Source organism: Corvus moneduloides, chromosome Z (genome assembly GCF_009650955.1).
Source record: "Corvus moneduloides isolate bCorMon1 chromosome Z, bCorMon1.pri, whole genome shotgun sequence".
Classification (NCBI taxonomy): Eukaryota; Metazoa; Chordata; class Aves; order Passeriformes; family Corvidae; genus Corvus; species Corvus moneduloides.
The window spans coordinates 63587810-63611873 of NC_045511.1; the positions used below are offsets into that span (position 1 = coordinate 63587810).

At 36.6% G+C, this 24064-nt stretch overlaps 1 protein-coding gene across 9 annotated transcripts in view; it reads right to left on the minus strand.

Annotated features, from left to right (window-relative positions):
• KDM4C (lysine demethylase 4C) overlaps positions 1-24064 on the minus strand; it is a 297838-nt gene that overhangs the window by 260263 nt on the left and 13511 nt on the right. For all 9 annotated transcript variants that reach the window (XM_032095412.1, XM_032095416.1, XM_032095415.1 and 6 more), the window contains exons 3-5: positions 18768-18943; positions 15842-15956; positions 7692-7885 (exon numbers count right to left, since the gene is read on the minus strand). In XM_032095412.1, coding sequence (XP_031951303.1) covers positions 7692-7885; positions 15842-15956; positions 18768-18943 — 485 coding nt within the window. The remainder of the gene's footprint in view (positions 1-7691; positions 7886-15841; positions 15957-18767; positions 18944-24064) is intronic.

Consider the following 24064-nt stretch of genomic DNA (forward strand, 5'->3'; position numbering starts at 1 on the left):
TAGGATAAGGGACATAAGCAACAAGCGCTTATTTGAGCTGCTGCGCCAGCTCCAATCAGCCATTGGTCAGAGAACGTGTGCCTATGCTATAATACACATCAGGAGTCACAAATGGACAGAGGACCTGGGCAAAGGGAATGCTTATGCAGATCAGTTAGTCTCAATGACAGTACCACTGAGTGAGTTTGCAAAGGCACAAGAAGCCCATAGCACATTCCACCAGAATGCCAGAGGCCTTCATAGACAGTTTGATGTTACTATGGAGGAAGCTAAGAGAATAATACGGGCATGTCCTACACGTAGCCATCATGGTCCGGGCCTCGGTATTGGGGTTAATCCCCGAGGCTTAGGCCCGAACGAAATATGGCAAATGGATGTGACCCATGGTCCCGAATTTGGCAGACTGAAGTACATGCATGTCACCATAGACACTTGCAGCAAGTTTATATGGGCATCATTTTCTGTTACTAGCCCAAGGACATGGTTGTGAAGATTTTGAAGGAATGTGCTGTATGAATTTATCCGACCATTCCCGATCGATTCACAGGCAGATAAAATGAATTGCATCAATTAACCACACAATCGCAAAAAGAAGACAGTTTTGGCTTAGAGGGATGGTTGAAATCCGTGGGCTTAGGGCCATGGTTAGTTTCACTGGTACAACACTTGATCACCGTAGGACTACTAATATTATTCATAATAGTGTGCTTACCTTGCCTGTGCCAATGCTTCCAAAGAATGATATACTACATCTGTGACTAACCAGGTATTATTGCTTGTACAAAAAGAAAAAGGGGGAATTGTTGAGGAATGGTTAGAGGATCAGGGACATGGGTCCCTGGAAGAGCTGTACAAGCAAACACCTTTTTAGCTTGACATAAGCAGGCCTCTTGCTAACTGCAAAAAAAGGAAATCGTGAGAACAGAAATCATGAGAATAAAGAAAGAAGGCAGGGACACAAACACAGTGTTCTTGACAATCCTGTTACAGATAAACAACAGGACGTGCTGACAAGATGTACTGACCATGAGAGATGAGGAAGAACCCTGATTTCCCAAAATCGCAACATTAGCAATACGTGCAAAATGTAGCTTTTTACCCAGCGTCAATAGAGAAGTGACAAGTATGCATATTTGAGTGTATAAAAGCAAAGCCTGAATTTCAATAAACTGAAGCTTGCATTATCAATCACACTGATTGTCTGCATGTCTTCCCTCGCCGGAGCCAACATCAAGTGACCAGAAACAGAATGTGAAACAATTTGAGTTCCATTCTTCCAATGCCACGTGTATGCACAGATAATGGTTAACAGCATCAGTTGCAAGCAAATTTAGTGTGATGCTAAATATTTAATCAAACTACTTCTCTAAATCCCATGTTATATATACAGACAAGGTAAAAACAGCTGATGTTTTTTCCTGCAGATTGGTATTTTTAAAATTCAAAAGCTGCAAACCCATGAAGTGTTTTTACAACTAAACATCATTAGTTTTTTTCAAAATTAACCATATTCATTGGTTTTATAATTGGCGACAACTTGCAACATTCACATTGTATCAAAATAATGCTATCTAACTCCAGGCATTGAGCTCAGAATCACATGACCCTTTTACTAGCAACTGACGTACTCTATTTAGGTGGTTCATATTTATTATACATAAACCTGATAAATACCTTTTCAAAATACAAGCAAATTTAAATTTCATAAACTTAATTTAGGAAGCTAACACATTTTTTGTTTTGAGAGGGGGAAATTTGAAAGTCTGTTGGTACCTAAAAATTTTCCTATTCAATCTAAATATTTTAAGAAACACAATCCTTTTCCACAAGGGAAAAACAAGACAATCAAAACTTCTCCTTTTCTTCTAATCCCTGTGTAAAGTTCTGCCACTTTGTGAAGAACATTGAAACTATTAAATGATTGCTCTGTTTCAAGCACAATAACCCATCTGGGCTACTGACAAACCACTATATTATTTGATTATAGATACTTTTTTACAACCAGAATCCCTATTTGATTACAGTCATCTCTGTGACTCATAATATTTCTAATTTTTATGACAGTTTTCAGCAAGATGTCTGACTAACCACTGTAGCTTTACACATTATTCCCATTTCTGTCATACAGGTTTGACTTCTCTGTAGTTTTCTGCGTCTGTTTTGTTTCCTAGACATAAACCCTAACTAGGAAACACGTCCATTCTGTCAATGGTATGCAACTTTTGCAAAGCTACCAAGATTCTTCCTCTTATGCTGAACTTTGCATCACCTGGCCAGATTTTGACTAGTTTTTGTCAGCTGCTGATCACACAGAAAGTTCTATTAATCCTTCCCCAGAAGGCCCTGTAAGACCTAGCTGAGTCTTTCTAAATCCATTTACCTTACTGCCGTATCTGTTCTTAAATCATGCAATGTTACCATCAGTCTGCTTTTCCTTCTTTACATTTTTTGTCTATGATTTTGTCTAATACTAATATCAGAACACCATCCATTTTTTATCCCATCATAACCCCATTACTATTTCCCCAGCTATTGAGAAGCCTTCACAAGAAATTTTTTAAAGACTCCCACAACCTCTACTGTGTAATAACTATGTATCTTTCCTGATTTTACCACCTCATTATGCAAGGTGTAAAAGTGTTGGTACACATTCTACACTAGCAAATCCATAAAAACAGATTCTAGTTACGGCAATCAAGAGTTAACAGTAACGTTGCTCATAGTATAAATTTTAGACAACCTAGAGATCAGATTCCACTGGAATCATGAACAGAATTCCTGAACCTAAATCCCTGCTTTATTTTGAATGTCACGATAGATTTATTCCCTCTTACAACCTGAATAAACTGTCAGGTCCAGTCTCACTCTCCTAATCCATCTAATTTTGGCTGTCTAAGCATTTTCTCTTCAACAACCTGGTCTCTTTTTCTTGACATTGTCACAAAGATGGAACCATCACCTCTTTCTGTAGTATTTATTCCTGTTTACTTTATGACTCACCAACCCTGCAAGGCATTTCGTGATTTATGAAAGACATTACTAAACAGGAGAGTTTTTTAACATAATGTATTGTGTCTTGTCATTTTCAGTCTTCAGAAAAGCTAGGAAGCAAAGACCAGATGGAATGTCACAGAAAACATACAAATTGATATTTAAATTATTGTTTGTATCATACTGTAAGTTTTCACTGTGACCCTTTCAAGGGAAAAGTAAAAACCTAGTTCTTCGTGCAAAAAAGAATTCAGGCCTCCACCATTAGATATAAAACGCGAACAAAATGAGCACAATATTTTAAAATACTACTTTCTAAAGTAAAGTAATATATTCTCTACACACCTCTTCTTCTTCAAAATAAATTATAAAAAAAATCTGTGCTATTATTATTATATTTTAAATACCCACAGTGCCATGAAAATAATTACTTTCACCGTGCCTAAGAAATATTTCCACATATTTTTTACTATTCTTCCTCAAGAAGATTTATATCATCTCAATATTTAAAAGAATTCAACATCACTGTTTTTCACAAGTCAGGTAATCGTAACAAAGTGTAAGCCTTCGTTTCAGATACTTAAGAAATCCAGAATTATTTTCAAAAAATGTGAATATCTTATTCAGATTTTTTTTAATTTATAAATTTATAATGTAAATTGAAGCATTATCCATATTGTACCCAAGGATATAGTACATATATTAATAGTGTAACATTTCTACTAGTAACAAAAGTCTGGTCTATGCTAAGCGTTAATTTCCAAGAGCACTTTAATTGTTTAACATGACAAAATTCCTCAAATAACACAAAACAAAAATTAATTATCTTTAGTCAAGACCTATACCCCGAAACAATAAATACAATAGAAGAAAATATTTAACAACGAATTCAAGAGTGAAGAAATTTTTAATGTTAGTAAGCAGTTTAAAATACCATTACAAAATATGTCAATATCAAGAGATAACAATTAATAAGCCACACCATCAGTCACACCAATGCTTTCTCTTGTTAATAAGACTTTTTCTAAGAAATTGTGACGTAAAACGAGGTACGATCTTCAAGGCACCTTCCCCCTCAGAATGCAAAGAGAAAATTGCAGTAAAAATTCTTGCCTAATAGCAAGTAATTTTAAGTCTCCCTCCAGAAATATCTTTCTCCAACATACCCCAATCTCTTCTGCCCTTTATATTATTCTATTTCAGAGCTTCTAAGTTCAAGTTCCTTCTTCTCCTTCAAAATATTTCCTCTTTATCAGTATTTCTTCTATATTTTTGCAAGACAAAGAAAAATCTATAAAATGAACATATGTATTACACAAATGTATACATAAACATCTAAACAGATGTAAACCTGATTTCATAAGTTAGCAGACACACTTTTTCCCCGTGTTTCATATGAGGCAGTCAATGAAGGAATCAGTATACACAGTATAGAACTAACTTCTCCGCATAAGTCTTGAAAGTAAAAGTGCAGAGTGTAAGAAATAGTGCAAGTTAACCTATGCCTAAACACTGCAGAAGGCTTCAAATTCTTTTATAAAGACTGCTACAGCAGTTAGACTCAGCTGTGGCTCTCAGATGGTAGTGGCTGTCCTTTCACAATTCAGAGAAAATATGCTCCATGTTAGTTCTCTGTAAGACCAACGTGTTGGGTTGACCCTGAGTTGATGGACAGTCTTTAAGACCAATTACGCTTCTCACAATTTACATATTTAAACCACACAGAAAGGCGGGACTTCCCCTTTTTGGTTGGAGCTCGCCTGCTGGAAGGTGGGGGGGCTCCGAGCCTCCCGGCCCCGCTGGGCCGGGCCGGGGCCACTGCCCCTTTCCCCCTTTCTCAGCACCACGGCACGGACCCTGGGTCGCTGGGGGGGGCTGTCCCAGAGCCGCAGGCAGCTCAAACCAGCCATGGACTGCCACAGCTAAACCCATCCAGCGCGGCTTCTGGGGACAGGCGGGTCCCTCTCCTCTCCATGCGGAGCCGGCGGAGCCAGCGGGAGCCGGCAGAGCCTCCTGTCTGCAGCCAGCACACTTCGTGCTGAACTGAAGAGGACACCACGCAGCCAGCAGCACAGAGGGAGCGAGGCTTTCCCCACCGTAAAGCCCGAACAAGAACACTCTTCAACATGGCGGCTTCAGAGTCAGAGAGAAAGAGAAGTGAGTCCTGTGGGACGGAGCTGAGCATGGCGACGGGAGAGAAGAGGGCGGTGCCGCGATTCTGGCGCGCAGCTTAAAAGAAACCTTCTTGCATGCCGTGGTAAGAAACTGTAATACCACAAACTGTTTGTCTCTTTAATCCATTTGAAGAACATGGGGGGATGGAGTATCCTCGTGTGCCTATGAAGTTTGTGAAGAGTGCCTATGCCAGGCTATACAGAAGTAGTAAGAGGCTGTTAGAGACTTGTGGAGAAGAAAAGCCTCTGTGTGCAGGCCAAAATAACTTATCCTTAAAAAGATGAATAACCCCATGTGATGGCCCATGTTTTGTAGTATGAAAGAACTGTGAAATTCTTCATGGGAGAGATGTTCTACACACAGCAGACTGTTTCCGGGCGGGTCTGCTATTGGTAGCAGTTTGGGAACCACGTGCAACTGAAGGAAAACCTTTTCTTCCTTAAGCATAAGAGAAAGACTTTTCAAGAACTGCAACACTGACTAACATCCCATGTTCTGTTATCCCTTGTGTGAGCTGGATAAAAGGAGAGAAGTACTGGAAAGGAGGGGCGGGGGGGGGAATTTACTTTAATTTTGTTTTGTTGTTTTCTCTTTACTTTTAATTCTGTTAGTAATAAAGCTCTTTCATTGTACTACAACTGTTTAAGGTTTGTGCCTGCTTTGCTTTTCTCCTAATTCTTATCTCACAGAAGAAAAATAAGTAAATAATGGATATTTTGAATCAAAACCACTACATTTAATTGGTGTTTCTGCCCGGTTTCGAACTCAACCCGCTACACCAACACGTCTCTTGAAGAACCACATGTACACCCAGTAAAACCCGACAACATGTATTGCTACTGTATATGTCAGGTTATTTGGTTTCACAAAGGATGCTTTGTCAAATCAGTTAAATTTAAGAGCAGAGAAGATCTTTACTATCTGTATCATAAGACTGAGCTCCTGCCCCACTTTCTTGAATATTATACTAATATCACATTAACACATAACACATCTTACTTATAAATGAACAGCTTTAGCATAAGTTATTGCAGCATTCTTCCATTAAAAGGCACATGTGTAACACCAAATAAATCTTAAGCTTTCACTCAACTTTTTAATAATGCTACATTTCTTAAAAATATGGGCCAACGTGGTGCAGAAAATGTATTCATATCCACCACTATTTCTCCAAAATATCAAGAGGACAATGTTTAATGATTTTGTTCATTAGAAGCATAAACAAGTATGTGTAAACCAGAAAAGCATTTATCCTGTTATCAACTCATACCTCCTTCAAAAATACTTAAAGAAGCTTTCCTAGCTTCTTCCCATTGTGTCTTCCCATTCAGAGTTTAAGTAAATGTCTCTACTACTTGGAATGTCACAATATGCAGTGAGTTTTTCTTCAAATAGCACTTTTTAAATTCCTAAGAAGCAAGAAACATCCTATTACTTACATTTGTCCTATCATCTTGGAACATTTTGGAATCATCTATCTTTACATCCATTTTTTTAAAAGATATTGATGTTATGGTTAACAAGACTTTCCATACATTTAATTCTATCAAAGCAGAAATCTCACATATCTATGTATTTAATTTATCAATTTCAAACATGGACGCGCATTACTACAATAGGTGGTACTCACCTTCTCTGCCATAACTCAGGAGATCCACTACATAAGCAAAGCAGGTAAATATAAAGCAGTGACGAAGAGTGAGCATCTGACTAATTTACCACACTCACAGTATAAATATATGATCGGTATTTGAATTTTGTATGGGTAATAAAAAAACAATGATGTTTTATGGAATTACAAGCTACACATTTTCTGTCCAAGTCTGGACGACTAGAAACTGCCAGAATTGAACTATGCATAACTTATCTTTTGCATATCTTTCTAATGATTTTACATTCTCTTCACAGGTATTTTGAAAAAAAAAAAAATTTATGATCAAAAGGAATATATTTTTCTTATATACTTGGGATACATGTATATCACAATGTTTTAAACCAACTTGCTTATTAAGGCTGTTCAATGAAAAATCTAAGATTACGGAGAAAGGATAGTAGAAGTTTCATATACAGGAAGTACCTTTAGCCCTGAATCTTACCTCCCACTGGTCCAGCTGAGTTAACAGTAGAGAATATGACTCTGATTCAAAGAAGAAATTAAATGCATGTTACATACAAAATATGGTAGGTAGTCCCAAAGGGCAACAGAACCAAAGAAACTGATTTCAAAGAGCTCTTTCCTAAGTTCCTCCAATAGTCTTGAGGTTCCCAACACATCAAACTGCTCATATTGTATCTTTCAAATATTTTTCTGTTGAACTCGAGTAAGTCTTAGATACTTATTTTTCCTTTAATATCAAAGAATACATTGGTGTGATTTCATAGCATTCTGAGTTTAAAAAAAAAACCCTCACCAAACTACTATCTTAGCTTTTTAGTAGTTTACCATTGTGAAGCAATTGTAACCCATCTGCTCAGTTTAGTCAGCTGAAATAAAGATATCATCTAAAAAAAAAAAATTAACTTGCCATGACTTTGGCTCCCCGAAATGGAGATAATTAATACTGTAGAGATCCATGTCTTCGGTGTGCCATGCAAATGTTGTTTTCCACATGCCAAAATAGAGATATGGTGTATTTACACCTTCAATAGAAATTCCACACTCTTCTCCTACAACATCCAATATTGTATTAAGATGGGCAATATTCCATTCCTCGATACCCTGAAAGAGACACATAATAAATATATTACTAAGCTCATAAAGCAATGCAATTTTATATAACAGTCCCAGTCAAAAGATACACACTTGATCTAGTTTTTCAATATGTCCATACATATTTGTAAACACTTCAGAAGACAGCTGAAGTTACTTGAGGAAAAATTCTCTTGACCTTAGTATTAGGTAAGTCTGAGATGTTCAGAGCAGAGAACATAGCAATGTCCTATCTGGTTTACACTTCTACATCAAATCTAACGTGGATTGAAATATCATAGACCATTCTATATACAAAAAGGTACACAAAAAAATAGAAGTAATAGCTGCAGACAAAACCTTTGATGAGTTGACAGCTGGAAGTCACAAAGTTTCACTGGGCCTATCTAAGCTTTTTTATTACTTACAAAGTAATACCAAATAGTACGAAAAAACTGTTTAAAATTTTTTTACATGCATACATTGACCATTTCTCTGAAAAGTACAACAACTAAAATGATTAGTTCACTTCACCTGTATTTCTAATCATAATGATGTACTACATAAGAAATATACCACAGAAGAAATCTATTGATTTAATGGGAGTTAAGCTGTTTCCTTATGCTATTGCCCATAAAATTTGTGTATTAAAAGTCATTCAGAAAGCAATACATCTAGTTCTTGTTGTACTTCAGATTCAACTGCAAAGTGCAGTTCTAATTTCAGGTAATACAGCATGTAAGAGACAGTATAACCAAGATCAAAGCTACAAAATTGAAGAGAAAAAAATTAGACTTCACTATAAGAGCAATTATTAACGCCTCCGGGGAAGACATTAGATGGTGCTCAAGCAGTCAGAAAACCAAGAAATATACTCAAAACTATTAAAAACTCAATTCAGCCAAGTTTTATTGGGAAGACAGCCTCTAAGCACACTTAACCATGCAGTGCTCTGCCCTACACCCTCCCTGAACCTACAGTTCTGGTAATCTTACTCACTGGGGGACAAACTGATGGCAGACTGCAGTCCTGATGCAGCTGATTAAGACTAAGTAACATGATGATACTTAATAGCTGGACAGCTGGAATACTAAGAATACAGGTTGAAGCAAGAAGCAATGAAAATTTAATACTCTCAGTTTTTGTTTCATTTGTTTTTTGACATTTTTATGTCAAGCATGATATATATGAAGCAGCTAGAATTGATGGACAAGAAGGTAATGTCTATGTGAAGTTCAGACTTCTCATGGAACAAGCACTTCTAACAGCCTGCTTTGACTGTTCCACTTATTAAGAAATACTGAGTTATTTGGAATTTTACAAAGGAGTAAAGGATGTTTATAGAATGATTTTATTTCAGACAGCATTTTTTTCTTCTTTTAAAATGGAAGTCTTGGGTTTGATGCATTTGTGAAACAAAAGCACTTGAAATTTTAAAAGTAAAAAAAAATAAAATTAATATCCTAATAAAAGAAAACAACACCAATCTGAACTCAAACAATAGATGCTGGTAAAATCTGCACCTTTCAAATATAAAAAGTGGCAGCAGCAACTTAATACACCTGTAAAATAAAAAATTTGAAGAAATAGTTTTTAGGTAGTAAGTCCTCAAACTAATTTACAGATTTTATTTTTTTAAATCACATTAAATTTGTATCTGTTTATAAATTTTGCATTTCATTTGGAGAAACAAATTAATATAGCAAACTAAGACCAATGATTCAAGCACAAACACATGTACAGGATTAGAAGAAAACAATAAATACTTGTAAAAATCACCTGCTCACCAATCAATCTAGGCAGTTACTATGACAGTGGCCAAACAGTGCCAGTATTGCAGCAATTTACACTTGAAGGTTTCTTCAGACAGATGTGTTATCTTTTTCTATTCCATGGGCTTTTTTACCCATTATTCATCCCATAGCAACCTTTCACCCATATAAGCTTCTAGCAACCCTAACGTTCTGAAATCTTAGTCTTCTACTAAGAATTAAGTAACAGCTAAGAGAATATCTTTTTTTTAACATCACATCTCATCTTTGCACACTCTGTTAAGTCACATCACAACTAGTCATCAAACAAAAGCAAATCCTACCATGGGGACCAATCCTAGAAAAAATAATTGCTTCAAAATACCAAACATAACAAATAAACAATCCACAACTTCTACACTCAAGATGAATGAGCTATTTCCTTTTCCTAAAGGCTATTTTGGAGAAGTATTCTTAGCTCAAAAGGAAATGTTCACTGAAACTGGCCAAAACACTAAAATCACACTGATTCATTTCAACTCCTGCTAATTTCCTTAGACTTAAAACAAAAAATCAATTTCATATTTATGCCTAGATTGTTACCACTTATTGTTACAAATTATTAAAGGTGTTACTTTATATTTTTACTTTATGCTTTATGTATACAAAGTATATTTTTGCAGGTTATGCCATATTTAATAATTGTTGGAACAGCACTACATATATTACTTGAGCATAACACATAACTGGTAGCTTCTTACAAATACATTTAGATATTATCATCCATTCAATATTAGGAAAATACAAAATATTTACTCTCCTCAGAATATCACAATACTATCAGAATATTAGAATAATTTCAAAGGAATATGTCAAGATACTATTTCTAATTTATCCACATTTCTGATGGTAAATTCTTTAAAGAAAACCTGTCATCATTGACAACTGTACCACACAATCCAATAACTAGAAAAATGTTACTTTTCAGCTGTTTTCCTTCTGTAAGATTACAGACAGGCTTGAAACACCTTACCAGTTATGGTCATTGCTATGCACATTACACTTACCTGGTATTTCCTTAGAGAAATACTATAAGGTACCTAGCAGTTTATATAGAAAACCACTACTCCAATCTTCAGTCATTTTGAAGGTGATTCAAACTTGCTGTAAATTACTATCAAGAGTTTTTATTACTCTTAACAGCCTTTGCATCTGCTTTTAATGCAATGTGGAGACAAAGTGGGACACTTGACAACCATTTCCCATCTGAACGTTTGCACACTTTGGAAGGAGCTGACCCATGTTTTCCCAAAGACACAAAGAATAACGTGAATCTCAGCACACTGGTAAAAAGTGAAGTTCTGAGTTGAAAGCAGAGACCTCTTTGCATGTAAGAATAAAATAGGCTTCAAGTGCAACAATTTTTTATTAAATTTTTTTGAAGTACTTACAAAAGTTACAGCATGCTATTCTTTTCAGTTTACTTAAACCAGTCAACACTGTGATGAACTTTTCTCTATGTATACATTATTACACACAATCCTTTTTCAGTGTTTAATTTTTCCTTTGATTATCTCACAGCTTCATTTCAATATTAATCTGGCAGACAACACATCAGTTGTATAAGTAAGATTGAAGAGCCCTTATGACTGACTGTAACAACTCAAACAATAAAGTGTAAAAAAACCTAATTAAGAGACAGAGTGGAAAGGAGTAGGACAAACGTTACAGAAAAACTTGTGCTTTGTAACCCACTCCTCTCTCCACATAATCATTCACTCACATCAATGAATATAATAAAGCTACTGCCAGGCTTTTACTGCGCCTTGCAAGTCATTAAAACAGAGGAAGAAAAATGCTACGAACAAAATCTCTACACCATAAACACACAGATTAGGAAATACAAACAATCTCCCTCATTGGATTGTTTTTAGTTCTCAGCATTTTCAAGGATATAAACACTACTTTTTAAGCACCCTTTTGAAGAGTGGGCAAGCAGATTCTTTGGAAATCACACTAGAACCTAAATTACTGCTCACATTGATCTCAACTATGAGCAGATCACAGAAAAAGGACATTATAGAACAAATTGAATAATATAGGTTGGAAAAGACCTTTAAGATCATCAAAAACCATCATCAACTCAGCTCTGCCAAGACTAAACCATGTTCCCAAGCGCCATACCTACAGGTCTTCTAAATACGCTAAGGGATGGTGACACAGCTACTTCCCTGGGCAAGCCTGCCCCAGCGATTGGTACTGCTCACTTTCCATGAAAATGAGCTTCCTAAAATCCAAAGTAAACCTCCCCACTGGCACAACTTGAGGCAGTTTCCGTTACTCCTGTTGTTTGCTTCCTGGGAGAGGAGACCAACCCCCACCTGGCTACACCTTCCTTTCCGGCAGTTGTAGAGAGCGGTAAGGTCCCATCGTGAGCCTCATTTTCTCCAGGCTAAACACCCTCAGCTGGCTCAGCTGCTCCTTATAGGACTTGTACTCCAGATTCTTCACCAGCTCCATTGCCCTTCTCTGGACACACTCCAGCATCTCAAAATCCTTCCTAAACTATGAGGAACAGAACTGGACACAGTATTCAAGGTGCGGCCTAACCACTGCCGACTACAGGGGAAGAATCACTTTCCTGGTCCTGCTGGCCACACTGTTGCTGGTACAGGCCAGGATGCCATTGGCCTTCTTGGCCACCTGGGCACACCCCGGCTCATGTTCAGCTGCTGGCACCAGCACCCCCAGGTCCTTTTCCTGTGGGCAGCTTTGCAGCCACTCTGCCCCAGCCTGTGGCGCTGCCTGGGGTTGTTGCGACCCAACGGGAGGACCCAGCCCTTTGGCCTTATTGAGCCTCATGCAGCTGTCCTTAGCCCACAGATCCATCCTATCCAGATCCCTCTGCAGAGCCTTCCTACCCTCCAGCAGAGCAACATCCCACCCAGCTTGCCTGCAAACCGACTGAGGGTGCACTCATATACCACATATGGTGCCCACACCTTATACACTGGAGAATGTAGGCATTAGGAATTGTTTTACCAGGAGAAATAAAACTAAGAGGAGAAAAATGGAAGTAAAGTGGTATCTTCCAAACAGCAGCTAAGGAGAGTGGTGAGAGAGGACACAAAACAATATTTATATGTGCTTCTTCCAAACTTGGCTTTTCTCTGCAGAATAGCACATGCCATTGTCAGCACTGAAGTCAGATGAGTTTTATGACTCATTATAAACTTTAAATCAGTCACTTTTCTTTGGAACTTCTTTGGAAACTAGGAAGATTGTCCCCCTTCCAAGTAGCCAGATCAGTCCATGAAGAGATCATAGCTTTACTTGAGTCACCTACATAGTCATTCTCCTAGAAAGCACTGCCATTAAATGTAACAACAATTAGAATGAAAATAACACAGAATAATACTTCCAGCAAACCTTCAACTATATGGAACTTATTTTCCATAAAGCTCTACAGACAGCACAGAACACTCTATAACAAGTCACAGATTATTTGCTTATTTGTAAAGACTTAATCTGAGATAACAAATTCTGGAATAATCCAAACACTACATGGTAAACTTGAACAATTAATGGTAGTTGTCAGACTTCAAAGCATGCACTTTTAGCTTTGTTTCTTTATTTCTTTGTTTTCATCGGTGTTTTTAATTTTGTTTGTTTTGTGGGGTCTTTTTCTGTTCCATGTAACACAGCCTTTAGAAAATTTTGCCCCCTCTTCCAAACCCTTCAGAACCTATCATCCTCTGGTCTAAAAAACGAAATACTACAAGAGCTATAATCTCTCTGGCACAATGCCAGGAGGTGTTGGATTCCACAAATAACAATGTTTCTTAAATTATCTAAATAGTAAAAATTAAGGCTTCATCATGCTTCAGATATAAATGTCTCAATATAAAATTCACAGTCACCAAGTAGAAAAGAAAATACAATTGGTAAACTGTTAAACTGAAGAACAGACTTACAGCACAGCAGTACCTCTCACTAATTTTGATGGCCCACATACACATCTAAGTCACATTTTCCTTAAGTTTCAAGTGGCTTTTTACCTGGAATTCTGTCAGATATTTATGTCAAATGTAACATATATAACAAACTGTTTTCTACAACAGTATTTTGTAAAAAGTAAGCATTTGTTTTGTTTCATGCAAATAGGCCTCCATGACAAATTAATCCCACCATATCCTTTCTCCTGAATGCTGCCCAAAACGTCAGTGATTTGTATTCATCTCCTTTCCTCAAATAATCACAGTCCTGAATAAAACTGAATGAAGACATGAGAACAACCTCCAATTTCAAACAAAATCAAAAAGATCCTTTCTTAGCCCAATAAAGCAATAAGACATGAAAAATATTAGTTGTGCAAGTACACCATCTGCTGGCCAGAAATTAACTGCAGCAAAATTACTCTGAGAGACAACATTTTGATCAGTGGCATCACAACTTTCTCACCAACACTTTGGTACCAGAGTATATTTCTTCTTTTCCTCTATACACCAAGTGGGTTGTACACCAGCACCTGGCTGTCACATTAAGTGCTCAATCTGTTCACATTTCTTAATGCCAATTCCTTTCACTAACATTTCTCCTTTGTTACTTGCTTTTAAATGATACCTATTGTATTATAGGCATCAAGGTTTCTTTATTCTACCTTTTATTGCTTTCTTCCCCAGTCACTGCAACTTTCAGTGCTTTGTTTCCTACCTAACATCTGAGTTAGGATCCCTAAATGCTGCTTTTCTCACTTTCGTCTTCGCTTTTTTCTGAGCTCCCTTCCTCATCTTCCCAAGAGCGTAATTCCCTAAGAAGGAAATCTCTGACCTTCTCTTTGACCAGTATTTTCTGGTCAAACTCAGCATTTTCAAATAGGACATTATTGCATTCATTCTCTTTTCTTTGGAAATGTTGCTCACGGCAAGAGTAAACTAAGATACTAAACACAAAAGAAAATACAATGAAAAAAACCATACATTTGTAAAAAGTTATACCATAAGGCATTATCTGCCAACAATAAAGACACAAAGATCAAAGCAGAAAAAGGGCAAGCTTCTATTTCTTGAGACACTGTTTTTCTCTGCCTCATGTTGGTCTTCACAAAGCAACCATCACCTAGAATGTCTCTTCACAGAAACATCCCAAATTAGAATCTTCAATTATTTTCTAAATGATTTCTTAAAGCAGCTATGTGGACACACAAGAGAATTTGAACTTGCTTTCTCTAAACAACAGACCACTGGACATTCTTAGCTATCTTTCAAAGTCCACATAACTCAGCGCAAAAACTGAATTGCCTTCAGCCATATTGGCTGTTTTTATCTCTGGACAGTCTTCAATTTTTCTTCCGTGAAGAACTGTGAAACACTAGTAGAGCCTCAGACTATCTGCCACAGCAAAATCATACTTTTTTAATTATTGTAGAAGGCAATTACCATGAAATAACCCAAGAACTTCACACACGGTACTTTCTTTTCATACAAGTTCATCCTGTATTTTTCAAATCCTTAAATCTTTTCCGAAATGCTAGTATTTCTTCTCTTAGTCTCATTACTTAAATAATCCTTTCAAAATCTAGTTCCTGTAGTTACTTACATAGCCTAATTGATATCAATGGGTATTCTGTAATTCTTTGGATAATGAGCTCTGTTTTAAGATTCCCTTTATTATCCTTTTATTATGGAGATCTTGGCAAGTAACCAGCAAAATTAATTTCCTTAGGAAATTTTAATTTCATCTGGTTTAATTGAAAGGTAAACAGTATGAGTAAGTACATTTCCGGGAAACTGCAGACATTCCAAGCATGTAGTACAGCTACCAATATTCCTCAATGAAAGAGAGAAATAAAAGTATTACATCTTTTAATTTTAAAGTAAAACTTAGTCAAAATATCTCTAAATTTCCAGAGGTACACACAGGAAACATACATACTAAAATGTTAATAAACAAATAAGTAGGAAGGAATCTCAAAGTTCTGGAGAGTTCAAAGTGAAGAAAGGGAGGAGTCTTATGATCAGGAAGAGTAGCAATATTCTACAGTCTAAGGACAGAATTGTCTGACTCTTGCAGATGTGTAGAGTTAATTTCAACCTTGCTTGGAGGCTTTACAGTGAGCAACACAAAGATTTCGAAACACAGATTTTCAGTCACAAAGCAAGAGTGTATCCTCTAAGTAGAGTACCCTTTAAAAGAGGGCTGGAAGGGATAAACTTCATAAAAAAACTGTGCATACTTCATCATAAATGGTCCCATTGATATCTGCTCCATAAATTGGTGCCACAAAAGTCAAGTTCTTCCAGTATTTACGCTCCAAATCTTCATAGTCTACATATCTTGGAGTGCGGTATCTGCAGAGAAAGAGGTAGGCAAAGGTTCATCACCATCTTTCAACAACCACCTTTACAATGGACTATGCTTCTGAACCTCCAAGATAGAGTCACTTTAAGCCAAACTGTTTGAAACAAAGGAATTACCAGTTGTCCTGAATTCTTAGTTTCATGATTAACCATATCATGGAAACCTCCTACCTGACAGCTACAGTAACTGAAGTCATCCACCAAGCCATACATTTGCTTCAGTCTCTAGCAGCACATCAACCCATCGACCGACTGCCCTTAGGCTGAGCCCCTCCTTTTTATTTCCTTTCCATAAAAAAGACACATATGGAAAAGCCACACAATTAACAAGTATTTATTGTTTTCCTACCTCACTACCAGCTCCGTAAACAGTCAGATATAGGTCCTGTACAAGCCTGTCTCAAAACAATGTAAACTAACTAAGCCATGCAGCCTTCACAGGCAAAACCAGTACTTCCTTCTCCTCTTCCTTCTGCAGAAAAACCTTCCAAGAAAAGCTGTTGTTTCAAACAGCTGATACAAAAAATTCTATGATGCAGAGAAAATAAATATTTAAGGGAACTTTTATTTTTACTCCTTTATAACAGGACGAGATACCACACTTACATGCTTAATGATAAGAACATAATATACACTTACATGCTCAAATATACTTAAGAAATTTCAAAATCTTGTGGGAACACAACACAAGCACACTACTAACAGCTTTGCCTCAGGATCCTTTGTCAGACCTCTGCACTTCCATATTTAGGTCTTCAGAAAGAAAACTTACTCCCACTTTACTACAACTCTGAGAACTAAACTTTCACAGTAGAACTGCCAGTTCTGCTGCAGTTCTACAGTGCTACAGTTGAATGACTGGAAAGAAAATCCAAACATACATCACTGGGACCAGGTACTTTTATGTCATAACTCTATGTAACAACTCTAAACAGAGACAAAAAAAAATTAGCAAAACACATCTTAACTAAAGCATTCTCAGCAACAGAGTTGTTTTAATTATTTCTCATGACAGCTCCAGAAATCAGATTGTATTTCTGTTTGGCCCTGAGTAACATGCACACATGAACTCCTTGATTACAGGATGTGGCTACGCTCTTATTTCCCAGAGGTCAAATAGAGAAGCACTTTGGTTCAACGGTGAGCTGCAAATGTCTAAACAAATAAGAGACGAAATGCATTAGACTGAGTACACATAATCATTTTAAAGGCAACTACGATTTAATTTAGATGTTTATGGCCCTTCTCTCTTACCCAAAGGAAACAGATAACATCCTAATACTCCAGAAAAAAGTCTTTAACAGAGAAATCTTCTCCATTAAGGAACAAAATTATTTTTATGGGAGAATAGAGGCTCTCAGCTACTTAACAGTTAAAGAAATAGAGACTAAAGTAAGAGTGTCATAGAAGGTTATATGACACATTTTCTCAAGAGCAGTGACAAATATTTGGAAAGACCTACAGCTAGTAATAGACAGGAAGTCCTCTCCATGTTCTACATTTGCATATAAAATTAAGTTGCCATCTGATATCAGTAAAAACAATTAAAACTGAAATCAGAAACACTTCCAAAATATATTCCATGATGAATATAATAAACTTAACAAACACCATGACACGTATTAAAAACTTCCCAGCATTTCTGCATTAATTAACTATTTTAAGAAATCAGTGTATCTCAATTTATTAGGGGTTAATAAAACGTAAACTTTAACATCTATGATAAAGTATTATTGAAAATTACATCAGATATCATATAGGTCTTATGATTTACTCTCACCTCTAATATATACTAAACAAATAGTTTCAAGAAGTACAAAATAGGTTCCCATTTCCAATTACCAGAGAAAGAACACTGGGCACTAAACTCCATGTTGCACAAGTAATATATGTGCTATTCTTTTTAATTGGGAAAAAAAAGGTCGTCAGTTTTGCACTATCATGAAGGCAGGGATACTATGGAACATTTGATAAGGAGCCTCCTTAAAAGCTTTACATGTCCTAGTTTTTTCCTGATCTTGATAACAGCTTCTTCTGTTACATCTAATTTCTGAATTAACCCATGAGAGAAACTTGCCTTCCAACTAAGGCAGTATTACCTTTCCTAATTCAACTATCTTTTATTTCTAAGATCCTTTGATTCATCTTCCAGAAACTACTTCCACTCAGTTTTGAGAAGATACTCAAATAAAATATATTCTTTTTATGTGGCCAAAATGACAGGCAATAATTCCTTCTATCAAGTCCCTCTTATTGGAATGCTCACCAATTTGAAACATTTCAGTACAGTGCCTAGCCCTTCATGAACATTTTTCCTCCCCTCCCATAATATCCATCTTGCCATAACCAGAACACAGATATTTACTAGATGCCGCTGAGTTCTCTTACATTCATGTAAAAGCTTCTTGACTGGTTATAAAAGATAGTGGGTTTTTTTCAGAATTACATGATGATAGGCCATTCCAGTATCTGAGAATTAAACATTAACAGGCATACTCAAATTAAAACTCAGATATACAGTCTGCATCATCTTCACTATTTTCTACATAAGCATCTCCTGGAACATAAAGACAAAAAGGTAGACAGAAAGCATCATGTCTCAGGTTTTTCAGATGCTTTCTTGCTGCCATGGTATCAGATGCTTTCAACAACATAAACATGAACAACATTCACATTGTGGTACCCTTCCATACCTTGGAAGACAGGACAAAAAGTTAAAAAGATCACTGGATGTCTTGCACAATCCAAAGAAACCACAACATGTGAAGATAAGTATTTGTCTTACTAAACAAGAGTACGTACTTGTCACTGTTGGCTAGCTGCCTGAACTCCTTCACTGTCATGGGCTTTTTCTGAATGTTGTACTGTGTGAAAAGCCCAGACTGGCCAGTGACCATCTGTTGAATCGGAGCAGGAATCACCAAATCTTCAATATCATCATAGTGTTTTCTTGGCTTCCATTCCTTTGGTGGGATAACCTTTAAATTCAGGAAACAAAACAGAACATCACAGTTGCGATAGCAATTCAAAACATCCTGGAAAAAAATTGAAAGAACAGTTGAATATGCCCACATGATCAAAGGAACATTTGCTTACCACCTGTTTCACACTAACTGATAAGTGCTCCTAGACAATGTAGAAACCCATTCAAAACACACACAGTATCACCTCAACTCACAAGCAGCAACTCACCAATTTACAGCAATTCATAGACAACTGTGCAAAAATACACATTTATAATAACAGTTAACAGATTTTTACAATCAGAAAGCCTTATAATTGACAAATAGTTTGCAATCCATGACATCATACATATTTAGTGTTAAAAAAATGTGTGGATTTGGAGATACAGTTTAGAGGCGAACATGTAGGTGCTAAGTCAAAAGTTGAGCTCATTTATCTTAAACATCTTTTCCACACCTAAAGATTCAAAGATATAACATTTTTATCCTCAATTAAAATAAAAATTCCTAAAAAAACTTGAGAGTCCCCTGTCTAAATATTATTTGGTATAAACAGAATGTATAACTGTATTTTTTAATGAAGAGTGAAAAAAACCAGCTGTTTCAGAGACCTTTGCATTTCAGAATCTGTTCAGTTTACTCACCATAAAACTATAGGGTACAACTCTATTACAGTAAGAGTTTGCACTAATTTATATATATTAGCTTTTATAATTACATGATTTACTCCTCATAATTGAAGATTAAAACTATGTGCAGATTAACCAGTTGTAAACACATTTATTTCAAATACCACAGAACTACGCACAGTCAATGAAAACTCCTCAGCAGATTCTGAAGCGTTAGCAAAAGAAATCATTAAGAATTTCAAAGAAACCTGTAGTCATACCAGCGTTTTTTAACAGGCTGGGTAATTTTGAACATTCCTTGCATATGTTATTTCAGCTGAAAACAGGTAACTCTCTAGATGTGAAACTGTATCACTTCTAAAACAGAGCAACAGAAAATTTTTGTATTTATTTTTTGATCTGGTTTTGGTTTTGAACTTTTACGTGTCCCAAGGCTTAATGACATGTTTTTAGATCCACTCATTATTTTCATTCTTCTGCTATGCTCAAATCAGATTTCCACAAACACTGACTTGGAAACTTTTAAAATATCTTACTACAAAGTAGGACAGCTCTTATAAACATGCAACAAGTTAATTACATTGTTTGACTAATTAATTCATAATTTAGAGGTAGTGTGAAAGACTTAGATGTTATGGTTAAAGGCTTAAACATTGTTATGAAGAACTTTTTCCCCCATTATGGCAAAACTGTATAAAGAAGCTACACTTACCTAAGCCCACCCCTCCCTGAATATGCCTCCTGACTGGAACTTTGGACTGTGAGCTAAACCACCTAAGGAAACTTGAGATGAGTTACTATCCTTCAATTGACACAATTGTTCAATTATCTCAAGTCTAGGGAGAAGTAAACCAGGCTGAGGGAAAATAATACATCCACAAGAAAGCCAAACCCAGCAGCTGTCCTGAGAATCAGCTCTGGGTGGGTTTGGGGTGGGGGAGGCCATAGCCCACAGGCCCATCTGCTGAGACCAGGTTTGCACGGACTCCCCCACAACCGAGTGGGGAGGAGGAGAGGTTTTGGGGGTGTGGCATAACCTCTGGTCAGAGACAGTGAACTCCCATCCTCCCCTACACAAACTGGGCTCAGTTGCAAATCCCCCCACCCCTGGATGGCCACATACACAGGGCATTCACATGAGAGGCAGCTGAGGAGGTGTCATAAGCTATCAAAGACCCCAAAGCACCCCCAGACTCATTCCTGAGGTAAAGGGATGCAACTGATCAGTTGTCAAACTTGCTCCCCATGCCCTCAACCAAGGACAGCTACCTGGGCATTCCCACCTGTCCTGAACACATATTCATCTACGGAGCTCTGTTTTTTGGGGGATCCTCATTATCAAAAAGACCAGAAGAAGGTGACGATCGGAAACCACAGAGCAGTGATATTTCTACATTTCTACTCAACCTGTCTCTCTGACACTCTTTCTCTCCCCCTTTTCCTTGCTCCTTTTGTTTCTTTCTCTCTCTCTCTCATTTACTGTTAAATAAAATCCATACTTTTCACTTCAGCATATGCCCTTGTTTGCACCTTAATTCAGGCAGAGGCATCTCTCTAACACTTTTAATAATGGGATCACAACAAGGCAGTCCTTCAGATAGGCTGTTTTCTTACAAGCATTTCAGGATGTAAGGACCATATATAAGTGTCCATTAGAAATTTCACTATTACCTCTCTCCATGAAAGTAATAAAATTCTAAAACAGATAGATCCTAAGATCATTGGCCACCTTTTGGAAAACTATCACAAATAGGCAAATTGTAATGTTAATGTACTCAAATAGTCCAAGGAAATCCAATCAAGACTGTTAGTGCTAAAAGCACACAGGAAAAGACGAACATCAAGCCAAAGAAAATTTATCTGATAGCAACATATTTCCATAGCTAATGTTTTTATTTTACACACAAACAGGTGTTTTTATCCAGTTTTTACACAGATGCAACTCCCTCTTTTCCTTTTTTCCTTCTCAGCTTCCACAGGACTTCTGCTGTACAGGAACTACTTAACAAGTTTCAGTGTTGTTTGCTTTTAGAGAAAAAAAAAATAATCCAATCATCTCCTGATTCCTACTTATTTCTTTCACAGAAATCTTAAATTATATGCACATTAACAAAATACAAAATGTTAGTTTGGAAGCAGGGAAGTCATGCATTCAGAATATATGCATAGAAATCAAATATGTGCACAGAGATTTCCATTTTCATGATTATTAAGCATGAAGTTGGAGGTTTGGCTCAAATATATGAATACTGAAAAGCGAAATTTGCATTATCTTATTTAGTTCAAGGTCAGTGTGCTTTAAGCAGTAAAAATATTTTTGTGAATGCAGGTTCAAGACATCCCCTTCCAGCTAACTGGAATATGTTTATTACTGTTGTAATTAGAGTGCTGGCTAGGGAAGTGAACTCTGTGGGGACCAATATGCAAAAAACTGTTTTAAAAGAAGATAAAAATAAACTTCCTGCCCCAAAAAATTTGCATTTTCTAATGAAGACAAGGACAAGGACTGAAGATGCTAACACATCATGTTCAAAGCAACATAGAGATAGTATAAGAGCTGCAAATACTGACTAGGTCTCTGGTTTTGCCACTGACCTGTCCCACTGAAGCCTCTTCATGTTTCCTTTAGTAAAAATAGCCTCTTCAAAGTCAAGCTAGTTAGATTTATTCAATGGGTGCAATCTAGATCAAATTCATCAATCAAGCTGTTGAACACTCAAATATGAAAAAGGAAAAACCAAAAGCAAGGCTTTCTCATTTACATATTTATTTATCAAAGATCCTAAGCATATTAATCCAGTCTAGTATCATTTAGTGCGATAAACATACAGGTTTAGATAGGGATGTCTTAGTTATACCAGTCAGTCTCCGGCGTAAAGACTGCATGTCAGTACTAGTGAGGTTAATGCAGAGTGCTACCAGCACATACATTTCTGTTAAATCCTCTTTCATATACTGGATCCTGTAGATCTGATTCTGAATGGCACTGACAGTACTACTTCTATGTAACTATTTCTCCCCAACTCATCTGAAAATTGCTTTTCTTGCACTTGCCAGTATCTATTTTCAGCACAGTGTTCTGAAATTACTTTTCTACTTGCCAGTGTGACTGCAAATGAATTTAACTATTTCACTCTATATTAATGCAGTTTGAGTTTTTGAAACACTTCGTTTTCCAGTAAAGACAACTAATCCATCAGTGTCCCTTTTTTGTCATTTGTCCTATTGTTTTCAGCCTTTTCCTTCCTTTTTAAGTATAGAATCTTTTGTAACAGTAAGACTAGAAGAGATTTTCTACGCCTAAAGCTCATTTCAGACTTTCAAAAGCCTAATGGCAATTTTTTTGCCAATTTGCTCAAGGGATGCCACAGTTATGTGCATCTGTTATCTGCTTTGGAAATGGTTTGATATTGCATGTCTAGTACCTTAATTACTTGTTTCAGACATAGTATTAGGAACTTCAGGAGTGGTTGCAGTTTTTTAACCTTGTATTTCCCATACTCCTTCCTTCCTTCCTTCAATATATGCAAGCCCTACAGTCATTTCATCCCCACTGTCACACACATATTCTTCTACACAGGTAACAAGTCCTCCCCCCTTATGTGCTCACATTTAACCCAAAGTGCTGGATATGCCTACTCTGATTGTGTTCTCTGTTTGGAGCTTAAATTACAGTTTCTGCATATGCATATAGATCTTCTGGTAGTTGTTACTCTTCTTGCATTCATACTTGAGAGTGTGCATCCCAGACTTCAAAAAAAATTAGGTGCCATGTTAAGTTAATTTTCTATCACTATCAAAACTGAAACAAATATTTTTTCCTGTTACTTTAAACCAAATTTCCAAAACTCAGAAAATGTCCCTTAAACTTCTGCAGTATGAATTATTCACTTCATAGGATTTGTTTTAAAAAATACTTAGTTGGTTTACTTTTATTTATGAATTTTTGAGATATTATCAAAATATAGTGAAAAACAGAATATAAAATTTTCAAGACAACCAAGTATTGAATAGCAAGTAACTGACAGACTGAAAACAGCCAGAGATGCTTTAACTGCTACTCAAGCAAGCAAGAAGATACCACTGTAATGAAGTTTACTGTCTGAAATGAAAGGACTGCAATAGCTCATACCCACACAAACAAACAGGTTCCAGAACACAAGTGAATACAGCAATAACTCACCTCAGGCTTTCCACTGCTGCCTATTTATCACATTTCTACTTCTGTTTGCAGAGAAAAGTTTGAGAATATAACCTATATGTACTATATTGGCTGAAATGAAAAAAACAACCTAAAAGGTTTTCAAAGAGTGAGGAGTTCAGTTTTGCTTTGTTTCACAGGAAGCAGGAGGGGGCAGGGGGGAAACCAAGAATTTCAAGTTTTGTTCCTCCTCTCTCAGATTCTAAATGCCTTGACCATGCAACATCAGCTTCAAAACCTAGTGACGAAGATGGCTATTCCCATGGACTACTCACAATAACTAAGGTGGTATTTCTAGATCTGCAC